This window comes from Brassica rapa, unplaced genomic scaffold (genome assembly GCF_000309985.2).
Source record: "Brassica rapa cultivar Chiifu-401-42 unplaced genomic scaffold, CAAS_Brap_v3.01 Scaffold0206, whole genome shotgun sequence".
In the NCBI taxonomy this organism is placed as follows: Eukaryota; Viridiplantae; Streptophyta; class Magnoliopsida; order Brassicales; family Brassicaceae; genus Brassica; species Brassica rapa.
Window position 1 is genome coordinate 47,818 of NW_022610150.1, and position 12,227 is coordinate 60,044.

Sequence of the window (12,227 nt, forward strand, 5' to 3'; positions counted from 1 at the left end):
GTTGATTGTAAGATATCCTACCTAGCCTTTGCGGCTAGAACCATCCAACCATAGCCGGATCGTCCATAGTCCTGCCTAACCGTCTGGTTAAGATCTAGGTTGCGATCGGCCGGTTATAAGTCTGGCCCAAAGGCTCACAGACCTTCTTACCTGATCCAACCCAAAGCCTGGATCTATACCACCGAGTAAGGCCAAAGCCCAAACCGGATTGCCTTGCAACCGATCAGACCTTGCTACACAACACTCCGGTTAAACTAACCGTCCGTCCGTTCGATAATGCAGCCGCGGACTGTCCACTTGGTTTGGCCTAAGCCTTGAACCAATGGCACCGTTTGGAACTCACACCCTTTGGGAACTAGTACCCTTTGGACACACGTACCTCTTCGCAACTAATGACCCTTGGCAACTCGCACCCATTCAGATGTTCCAACCGTTCGACCTAACCGTTCGTATGGACTGTCTGGTCTGTGCATGTGTCCGGCCTATTGCCAAAAGACCACGCCTTAACCTACACAAATCATGAACCATTGTGACTGTTCAGGGAAGGTTTGCAACCGTTCAGAACAGAACAGAACCGCCCCTATCCAATCGGATCACCTGAGGCCGGTTTAGGCCATGCGCGCGCCTAACTCGTCGGTTATGGACCGCAACCGCATTACTCAACCAGAACCACGGTTATAACCAATCCCAACACATAAACAAGGCCACGCAAATGTACAGGAGGAGTAGAAGAAGAAATAGATGAAAAGAATAAGAAGAATAGGACTCAATCCAAATGCCCATGGCTAGATCGGTTCGGACTATCCGATGGTCTTAGCCGATGAGTCGGTGGTTACCCCACTGACCTATCTGACTGAACCACGGGGTTGTAGTCATTCTCCAGACCTCTCTCTATGCCTTGGGTATCCGTAACCCCACGGCCTCCTCTCTCCTAAACCGTTCTCCTTGCCAGAGATACTTAACCACCACAACCGACCCTTTTCCATCCGATCTCTCTCTCTCTCTTTCTATTTGGCTTCTGCCTTTTGTTTCTCACGAAACTGAATGCCTAGAATGGACAGAGAGGGCCTATATTTATAGAGAATGGGCGGCCAGGACTTGACACACAAACAGGTACAACTTGCTAGGCGAATGGGCATGACTTGACCGAAAGGTTGCAACCTTGGCCACTTGCACCCCAGTGCCCATAACTGCCCTTTATTGGGTCGGTCCTGAGCCCAAAGAGAAACCCAGGCCTTCTGGACACAGCCCACGGACTTGCCCAAAGACCCATCAGTCCCTAGCCCACATGGCCGGCCAACCAGCCAGCCACCGGCCCGGACCCGGTCCAACTGCCCGAGGCCCGAACACTCTGTCGAGCTGAGTTGAGCTGGCTCTCAGCTGACCCAGCTGAGTGAGCTAGTAGTCCAGCTGGTTGAGCTGACTTAATTTGGAACGAGCTAGGCTGAGCTTGACTGAGCTACGTCTAGCTTGATCGAGCTTCCCGTAAGCATCGCCCAGCTTCCGTACAGCTTGTCCTAGCTGACTTCTTTCTCTTATAAGGTTAAGTCTCAGTATCCTCACTACAAGAAAAGAGGGTATATTCTGACGGCCATTCCGACCGAAATTTTTTTGGTCAGAACTTTCCGACCGATTTCTGACGAAATAAAAATTTGGTCAGATTTTTCTGACGGAAATGGGTTTGACAGAAAACGGTCAGAAATTTCCGACCGTTTTCCGATGATTACAATTTTAAATTTTTGTTGTCGGATCCCCGTTGGAAATCGGTCGGAAATTTCTGACCGCTTTTAGCGGTTGGTAAATCGTCGGAAATTTCCAACGGATTTCTGACCGAATTTCGAACGTTTTTATAGCCGTTTTATACCGTTGATAATCGGTCAGAAATCGGTTAGAAACCCGTCAGAATTGTTTTTATAAATATCAGTGTCACAACATTCGTTCATTCACCGGTTATACTCTAAAAATTTTCTTTCTAAAAAAGTTCTTTCTCAAAAAAATGTCTTCCTCAAATCAAAATGAATATTTTCGGTCTTGGATGGATCGCAATCATCAAGATCCTTCGACTGGACTTCTTACCGAAGAATTTGCTGAAGGTCTTGGACAATTCATGGCATTTGCCTCCAACCAGGAGATGACTTTGCAAACAGGTAAGATGTATTGTCCTTGTCCTATTTGTCAGAATCGTAGATTTGGTACAGTTAGGGGTGTATGGAAGCACTTGTATAGTAGAGGATTTATGGCGGGTTATAAAGTTTGGTATTCGCATGGTGAAACTGATATGATGGTCAATTTTGGTAGCAGTATTCAACAAAATAATTTGAATGAAATAGGAGAACAACAAAGTGGGGTAGATGAACATATAGGTAATGTTCAAATGATTGAAGATAGGTTTAGGGGGGAGGAACCAAACTTTGAAGCACAGAAATTTTTTGATATGTTAGATGCAGCAAAAAGTCCGTTATATGATGGTTGTAGAGATGGTATTTCGCCTCTGTCATCTGCTACAAGGATGATGTCTATTAAAACAGATTATAACTTAAGCGAAGACTGTGTTGATGCGATAGCTGATTTTGTGAAAGATATATTACCGGAAGATAATCTTTCACCAGCTACATATTATGAGATACAAAAGTTGGTTTCTGGGTTGGGTTTGCCCTATCAAATGATAGATTTTTGCATCGACAACTGTATGATTTACTGGAGAAGGGATGTTGATCATACTAGTTGTCGATTTTGTGGCAAACCCCGGTTTCAAGAAACCAGAGAAAAGAGTAAAATCCCGTATAAGAGAATGTGGTACTTGCCAATAACAGACCGACTGAAGAGGTTATACCAATCCAAACATACAGCGGAGGCTATGAGATGGCACGGTGAACACGTAAGTAACGGAGAAATTTCTCATCCATCAGATGCAAAAGCATGGAAACATTTTCAGTCAATGTATCCTAGCTTTGCATTTGAGAGAAGAAATGTTTACCTTGGATTAAGTAGTGATGGATTCAACCCGTTTGGAAGGCGTGGGAGACAATATTCTCTTTGGCCCGTTATCGTAACACCATATAATTTGCCACCATCTTTGTGTATGAAACGCGAGTTTCTCTTTCTCACAATTCTAGTTCCTGGCCCTGAGCATCCTAAGAGATCCCTTGATGTCTTCTTGCAGCCATTGATTTATGAGTTGCAAATGTTATGGGATTATGGAGTTGAAGTGTATGATATAGCTTCTAGGGAGAATTTTATGATGCGTGCAGTGCTTATGTGGACCATAAACGATTTTCCCGCATACGGGATGTTATCTGGATGGACAACACATGGAAGATTAGCGTGCCCTTACTGTCAAAATAACACTGATGCATTTCAACTGAAGAATGGAAGGAAAACATGTTGGTTTGATTGTCATCGACGATATCTACCCCCTGATCATCCCTATCGTAAAAGCACGACATTGTTCACTAAGAACAAAAAGGTGTTTGATGGGCCGCCACCAGAAATTGATGGAGAATCTATCCTTACTCGGTTAAGAGATTTTGGTTTGAAGATGACAGATGAATGTGGTGGAAATGGGCATAATCCAGTTTATGGATATGGGGAACATCACAACTGGCATAAGAAAAGTATTTTTTTGGAAGTTGCCGTATTGGAAGGACCATCTACTTAGGCATAATTTAGATGTGATGCACATTGAAAAGAATATCTTTGACAACATTATGAATACCATTCTCAATGTGAAAGGGAAGACAAAAGACAACCTGAAGTCTAGATTAGACTTGCCAGATATTTGTGCCCGTAAGTCCCTTCACATTGATGGGAGAGGAAAACTGCCAATGCCAATTTATCGGTTAGATGCAGCTTCCAAGCAAGAGTTCTTCGAGTGGATTATTCATAGCGTCAAATTTCCAGATGGATATGCATCTAATCTAAGGAACTGTGTAGATAGGCGAGAAGGAAAGTTTTCTGGTTTGAAAAGTCACGATTGTCATGTCATGATGCAGCGCCTTTTTCCATTTTGCTTTGCTGGCCTTCTTCCACAAAATGTACATGAAGCAATAGCAGGTAAATTTAGTTTATTTAAAATTTGGTATCTATTACATTTTATCACTTCATTTCTGAAATAATTTTGGTTTTGTTACAGGAATGGGAGCTTTCTTTCGAGATTTGTGCTCGAGATCATTAACATCAGATGGGATCCAAAACTTGAAAAATAAGATTCCAATAATCTTATGCAATCTAGAGATGATTTTTCCACCATCTTTTTTTGATGTTATGGTGCATCTTCCAATCCATCTCGCTCGAGAAGCAGAACTTGGAGGTCCTGTTCAATATCGGTGGATGTACGTGACTGAGCGTTCTATGTTTCATTTGAAAAGGAAAGTGAAAAATTTAAGCCGAGTTGAGGGATCTATTGTTGCACAAAGCATCAATGAGGAAACTTCACAGTTCGCTTCTTACTACTTCGCCCCCGAAGTGCAGACTAAAAGTCGAAAACCTTCAAGACATGATGATGGAGGCCAAAGAGCAGTTTATCCGGTTGAGGTCCCAAGCATTTTTTCTCAAATTGGTCGATTAAGTGGAAGGGGAAAAAGCAGAAGACTCACAGAGCAAGAGCAATTGCACTTACATAAGTACATTTTAGCTAACTGCGAGGAAGTCATGCCATATGAAAGGTATTTATATTTTAGTATCATATATTAAAGTCATATATTCTAAATAAATTTGTAAGTAAATATGATTCCATTTCCAGGATTTACATGGGACAAATAAGGGAAGCATATCCTTATTACACTCAAGACCAGCTGTCAGAACTTAAGGAAAATGAGTTCGTAAATTGGTTCAAATTCTATGCAAGTTTTATGACACTCTTGTATATTATTTTTGAATATTGCAAGTTTTGTACATGCTGCATGACTTAATAAATTTGACTATTATACAGGTAAAGTTTCTTGTGTCTAGAGGAGATCCCATTCAGCCATGGCTAGAGGAAATGGCCGCTGGTCCTAAATTTGTTGCTGTGTCTTACCCAATGTATTGCTCACGAGGATATGCTTTTAAGATTTTCCGCGAGAACAATACACAATCAACTATAAATCACGGTGTATCGGCTAGAGCTGGCGAAATAATTTACTACGGTATTTTGCGTGAGATATTGGAGATTTACTATCCAGGGATCCTTAATTTGAGATGTGTTGCCTTCTTTGCTGATTGGTACAACCCGATTGTTGGATACGGTGTCCGGATTGACGAATTTGGAGTTACATCAGTTCACTCCAGAAGAAGACTTGCAAACTATGATCCGTTCATTCTAGCTTCACAAGCAGATCAAGTAACTTACCTTCCTTATCCTCGTGTGAGGAATAAACAAGACCCTTGGATCACCGTGACACCTGTTACCCCAAGAGGGAGAGTGGATGGAGTTTCGGATACGCCCGCGATGCAACAATCCTCAAGTAATTTGTTAGGTGATCTTGATGTTCATAATGCTCATGAAATCGATCTTGTTGTCGATTATACTGGTGTAGGCGACAATGAAGTATTCTCAGATTTGAAGTCGGACAGAGGAGAATTCGACGATGACTTTGATTCAGCTTCTTCAGAATATTCATCTGATCCAGAATAAATAATATATTTTTTATAAATTAAAATTTTTCTAATAAATCTATGTTCTTTATAAGATGTGAAAATATATTTTTAATAAATTGTAATTTTCCTAATAAGTCTATGATCTTTTGAAAAATATGTTTTCAGATTTAAAAAAAATTTAAACAAGTTTATGAAAGCAAAATATATTTCATATGTTTTTTTAAAAAAAAATTAAAGAAGGTTTCAAAGCAAAAAAATTAAACAAGGTTTCAAAGCAAAAAAAAAAAAATCGATTTCTCTCTTTTTTTTTTATTGATACATTAATTTCCGACCGCACATGGTGGTCAGAAACTTCCGACGGTTAAAATTTGGTCAGAAACTTCCCACCGTCTTCCAACCGTTGCGTCGGTCGGAAATCGTTTATATATGTGTATCAAAGACCGTAACCCTAATCTGTCTCCTTCCCATCTGTTTGCTCCGCCGAAACCGCCCATCTCAACCTCTCGTCTGGGCCGCTCTCACACCCTCCGTTCTCGCCGCTCTCACCCTCCGTTCTGCGCCGCTCTCACCTCCGTTCTGAGCTTTCACCCTCCGTTCTGAGCCGCTCTCACCCTCCGTTCTGCGTCGCACTCACCGTACGGTCTGCGTCGCACTCACCCTACGGTCTGCGCCAATCTCGCCCCATCTCTCTCTCTTTTCTCGAAAACCTCAAGCGAAATTATGTAAGTTTATGTCTTCTTCTTTGTTTAGTGTAGCTTTTGTGGTGAATGATATTTCTAAAGCTTTGTTTGATAATTCTCTGTCAATAATTGTTGCATTCTGTTTATACTAACAAAATTTATTTTCAGTTGTATGTTATGAACTTGTTGTTCTTTACAGTGGATAATGTTGTACTGTAATTATTTTGTTTGTCTCGAGGTCGTATGCGGATTTTCTCTCTGGTTCAATTCCATCTGCTTCCTCTCCTGTTTTGGGTTCTCCTTTTACCCAGAGAACCAGTGTCCCCCAGCAACAGCCAGCAGCGCCCTCACAGATAATTGAGGATAGGTTACTCAACGAGCTGTTGTTGGCACCAGGACGAGAGCTTCTTCCGAAGCTGAGCCGAAATGGTGAACCAAATACTAGTTGGTAAATTTTTTTTATGTTTTATCTTACCATTTCTGTTTTACAATTTCTTAATTTCTCAATGTTTTCAATTTTGTTTTAGGTTTAGGAAAAAAAATCGCAATGCCATTTGCAAGTCTATTTTGAAATGCTTTCATAGTCTCCTTGATTTGCCATATCCGACTTATGCCCACGTGCCATTAGAAAAGCAGAAGATGTGGCTCCGTTCATTTGCTGTAAGATGTCTTTTTGTCATTTTTAATTTGACTCGACCATTAGTCAATATGTTGATTGTGTTTGTTAATTGCAGCAAGATTGGAATTGGGACCCTGCTATCACCAGTGAGGTACGGACAGCCTTTAATTTGCAGGCTAAAACTCAGTACAAGAGCAACATGACTGAGTGGAAGAAAAAGTGGAAGCTGAAGAAGGATAAGCCCACAGGTCTAAATGAAGATGTGTGGGTTGGGTTGCAAGCTTATTGGCAACTCGATGCTACTGCATCTATCGCTGATACCAACTCTCAGAATAGGCGAAGCCAGCGTGGTGGAAAAGGTTTAGCAATACATAATGGTGGTGCTAAAACAAGAGAGGAACGAGAGATAGAAATGGTAAGCTTTACAATTAAAGTTATACTACTCTTAACTTCTTCTTAAACATTGAACTGATATTATTCTATAACTTGTGTTTTTATGCTAGACTGCTGAAAACGATGGTGTGCCACCAGATTGGTTAGCATTGATGAGAGATATGCACACCAATAAACAAACTGGTGAGGTGCAAGATCCCGTCGCAAGAGAGTTGTTGGAAACTTTGACTAAGCTCAAGGAGGATAAAGAAGCACAACTTCAGCAGTCTCAATTGTTTGGCAATGATGGTGCATCTACAGCTTCAAACATGCTGTCCGGCGAAGAGATCAACCAAATCGTTCTTGAGGTATTTTTTTTTTCTGTGATTAACAAGTAATTTATAGTTCTTGCTAAATTTGCCTTTATTTTTGTAGAATGTCCCTGTTAAGAAAGGTCGCCGCTATGGTGTTGGTCGTGTTTCGGAGGGGATCTCATCCTCATCTCAAGCCACCTTTTCTTCCCCGTCTCTTGTCCATGAGATGGAGCAGCTGAAGACTGAGCTTATTGAAGAGCGGACAAAACGACAAGCTTTGGAGGACCAGCTTCGTTCTGTCACTGATTTCATTTCTCGAGTTTATCCGGAGGAGTTCTCTGCTTCTCAAAGTCAACCTGACCAGTAATGTTTTCCCAAATACTTTCTGTTGTACTGGATTATGTTTTCTTCTGTTTTGTATTGTATTATGTTCTAAGACAATGTAAAACTTATTTTAATTATTAGAATCATATGTTTAATTATTTTGTATACTTCTTAAGATAATTTCAAATTTTAATTTGTATAAATGTCCATTTAACCGTTTTTAATTATAATAATACAAAACAAAATTTCTGACCGATATTAGCGGTTAGAAATTTCCGACAGATGTGATCCGTCAGAATGTTCCGACGGTATTATCGGTCAGATATTTCTGACCGTTACATCGGTCGGAAGTGTCTGACCGACGCCGTCGTCGGAACTTTCCGACAACCTCTTCCGTCAGAAAGTTCTGACGGAACATCCGTCGGAAATTTCCGACCGTTAAAATCCGACACTAATCCGTCGGAAATATCCGACCGTTTCCGACAGAAAAGAAATTTCCGACCATATAGATCTGACAGTTAAATTCGTCGGAAATCCGTCAGAACAGTCTATTTCCGACGGGTTTCCAACGGATTTGACCGTCAGAAATTTCTCCTTTTCTTGTAGTGCCTGACGTCCTTAACCTTCTATCTTGGCCATGGAACGCTTGCCTTAAGGTCCTAAGACCGGCTGGTTCGTTTCCTCGAACCATGGCCATCCCGACGGTCCTTATCAAGGATAACGGATGTTACACATAGGACGTTCGTGGCTGTCCATGTGTGTCCGTGTGTGTCCGTCAGCACACACAGGACGTCCGTGGCTGTCCATCAGTATACAGATCAGCAGACTGGTCCTTGGACTCAGCACGCTGGCCCTTCCCGTGGACTGTTCGGGTGATTTTGGCCCACGTAGGCTGTCTGTTCAGTACACACAGGACGTCCGTGGGTGTCTGTCAGCACACACAGGACGTCCGTGTGTGTCCGTCAGCACACACAGGACATCTGTGGCTGTCTGTGTGTGTCCGCTTATGTCCGTCAGCACACACGGGGTGTCCGTGGCTGTCCATCAGTACAAATATCAGCACTTTGGTCCTTGGACTCAGCACGCTGACCCTACCCGTGGACTGTTCGGGTGATTTTGGCCCACGTGGGCTGTCTGTTCAGTACACACAGAACGTATGTGGGTGTCCGCCAGCACACACAGGACGTCCGTGGCTGTCTGTGTGTGTCCGTCTGTGTCCGTCAGCACACACAGGACGTCCGTGGCTGTCCGTGTGCGTCTGTGTGTGTCCGTCAGCACACACAGGACGTCCGTGGCTGTCCATCAGTACACATATCAGCACGTTGGTCCTTGGAATCAGCATGCTGACCCTTCCTGTGGACTGTTCGGGTGATATTGGCCCGACGTGGGCTGTCAGTTCAGTACACACAGGACGTCTGTGGGTGTCCGTACATGACGTCTGTGTGTGTCCGTCAGCACACACATGACGTCCTTGTGTGTCCGTTTGTGTCCGTCAGCACACACAAGATGTCTGTGGCTGTCCATCAGTACACATATCAGCACGTTGGTCCTTGGACTCAGCATGCTAACCCTTCCCGTGGACTGTTCGGGTGATTTTGGCCCACGTGGGATGTCTATTCAGTACACACTGGACGTCAGTGGGTGTCCGTCAGCACACACAAGACGTCTGTGGCTGTCCGTGTGTGTCCGTTAGCACACACATGACGTCCGTGGCTGTCCATCAGGACACATATCAGCACGTTGCTCCTTGGACTCAGCACGCTGGCCCTTCCCGTGGACCGTTTGGGTGATTTTGGCCCATGTGGGCTGTCTGTTCAGTACACACAGGACGTCTTTGAGTGTCTGCCATCACAAACAAGACTTCCGTGGCTGTCTGTCAGCACACACAGGACGTCCGTGGCTGTCTGTGTGTGTCTTTATGTGTCTGTCAGCACACACAGGACGTCTGTGGCTGTCTATTAGTACACATATCAGCACGCTGGTCCTTGGACTGAGCTCGCTGGTCCTTGGACTCAGCATGCTAGCCCTTCCCGTGGACTGTTCGGGTGATATTGGCCCACGTGGGCTGTCTGTTCAGTACACACAAGACATCCGTGGATGTCCGCCAGCACACACAGGACATCCGTGGCTGTCCGTGTGTGTCCGTCAGTACACACAGGACGTCCGTGGCTGTCCATCAGTACACATATCAGGAAGTTGGTCCTTGGACTCAGCACGCTGACCCTTCCTGTGGACTGTTCGGGTGATTTTAGGCCACATGGGCTGTCAGTTTAGTACACACAGGACGTCCGTGGTTGTCCGCAAGAACACACAGGACGTTTGTGGCATCCGTGGCTGTCCATCAGCACACACAGGATGTCTGTGGCTGTCCGTGTGTGTTTGTGTGTGTCCGTCAGCACACACATTACGTTCGTGGCTGTCCATCAGTGCACATATCAGCACGCTGGTCCTTGGACTAAGCACGCTGGCCCTTCCCGTGGACTGTTCAGGAGATTTTGGCCCACGTGGCTGTCTGTTCAGTACACACAGGACGTCCGTGGGTGTCCGTCAGCACACACAGGACGTCTGTGTGTGTCCGTCAGCACACGCGGGACGTCCGTGGGTGTCCGTATGTGTCCGTGTGTGTCCGTTAGCATGTACAGGACGTCTGTGGCTGTCCATCAGTACACATATCAGCACGTTGGTCCTTGGACACAGCACGCTGACCCTTCCCGTGACCTGTTCGGGTTATTTTGGCCCAGTGGGCTGTCTGTTCAGTACACACAGGACGTTCGTGGGTGTCCACCAGCACACACAAGACATCCGTGGCTGTCCATGTGTGTCCGTGTGTGTCCGTCTGTGTCCGTCAGCACACACAGGACGTCTGTGGCTGTCCATCAGTACACATATCATCACGTTGGTCGCTGGACACAGCACGCTGGCCCTTCCCGTGGACAGTTCGGGTGATTTTGGCCCACGTGGGCTGTCGGTTCAGTACACACAGGACGTCCGTGGGTGTCCGTCAGCACACGTAGGACATTCGTGTCTGTCCGTGTGTGTCCGTGTGTGTCTGTCTGTGTCCGTCAGCACACACAGGATGTCCGTGACTGTCCATCAGTACACATATCAGCACGTTGGTCCTTGGACTCAGCACGTTGGCCCTTCCCGTGGACTGTTCGGGTGATGTTGGCCCACGTGGGCTGTCAGTTCAGTACACACAGGACATCCGTGGGTGTCCGTCAGCACACACAGGACGTCTGTGTGTGTCCATCAGCACACGCAGGACGTCCTTGGCTATCCGTGTGTGTCCGTTTGTGTCCGTCAGCACACACAGGACGTCTGTGGCTGTCCATCAGTACACATATCAGCACGTTGGTCCTTGGACTCAGCAAGCTGACCCTTCCCGTGGACTGTTTGGGTGATACTGGCCCACGTGGGCTATCTGTTCAGTACACACAGGACGTCAGTGGGTGTCCGTCAGCACACAGAGGACGTCCGTGGCTGTCAGTGTGTGTCCTTGTGTGTCCGTCAGCACACACAGGATGTCCGTGGCTGTCCATCAGGACACATATCAGCACGTTGCTGCTTGGACTCAGCATGCTTGCCCTTCCTGTGGACTGTTTTGGTGATTTTGGCCCACGTGGGCGGTCTGTTCAGTACACACAGGACCTCCTAGGGTGTCCGCCATCACAAACAGGACTTCCGTGGCTGTCCGTCAGCACACCCAGGACGTCTATGGCTGTCTGTGTGTGTTTTTTTGTGTCCGTCAGCACACACAGGACATTCGTGGCTGTCCATCAAAAAACATATCAGCACGCTGGTCCTTGGACTCAGCACGCTGGCCCTTCCCATGGACTGTTCGGGTGATACTGGCCCACGTGGGCTGTCTGTTCAGTACACACAGGACGTCCGTGGGTGTCCGCCAGCACACACAGGACGTCCGTGGCTGTCTGTGTGTGTCCGTCTATGTCCGTCAGCATACACAGGACGTCCGTGGCTGTCCATCAGTACACATATCAGCACATTGGTCCTTGGATTCAGCATGCTGACCGTTCCCGTGGACTGTTCGGGTGATTTTGGCCCACGTGGGCTGTCTGTTGAGTACACACAGGACGTCCGTGGGTCTCCGTCAGCACACACATGACGTCTGTGTGTGTCTGTCAGGACACTTAGGACATCTGTGGCTGTCTCTGTGTGTCCGTTTGTCTCCGTCAGCACACACGAGACGTCCGTGGCTGTCCATCAGTACACATATCAGCACTTTGGTCCTTGGGCTCAGCACGCTGACCCTTCCCGTGGACTGTTCGGGTGATTTTGGCCCACGTGGGCTGTCTGTTCAGTACACAAAGAGTGTCCGTGGGT

General features: G+C 45.7%; 1 protein-coding gene across 3 annotated transcripts; it reads left to right on the forward strand.

Annotated features, from left to right (window-relative positions):
* The first annotated feature begins 249 nt into the window (after positions 1–249).
* LOC103847917 (probable transposase-like protein At4g04430) lies at positions 250–8,044 on the forward strand. Of its 3 annotated transcripts, XM_018655836.2 has the most exons (6): positions 250–6,299; positions 6,496–6,705; positions 6,785–6,917; positions 6,992–7,291; positions 7,380–7,616; positions 7,684–8,044. In XM_018655836.2, coding segments are annotated over exons 1-6 (1,128 nt in total). In that variant the 5' UTR covers positions 250–6,297; the 3' UTR covers positions 7,930–8,044. The 3 variants fall into 3 exon arrangements, 2 of the variants coding, with proteins under 2 accessions (XP_018511352.1, XP_033138968.1); XM_033283077.1 differs by lacking the exon at positions 250–6,299 and having other exon boundaries at positions 6,311–6,686; XR_004453403.1 differs by lacking the exons at positions 6,785–6,917; positions 6,992–7,291; positions 7,380–7,616; positions 7,684–8,044 and having other exon boundaries at positions 6,496–6,778.
* The last annotated feature ends 4,183 nt before the right edge of the window (positions 8,045–12,227 follow it).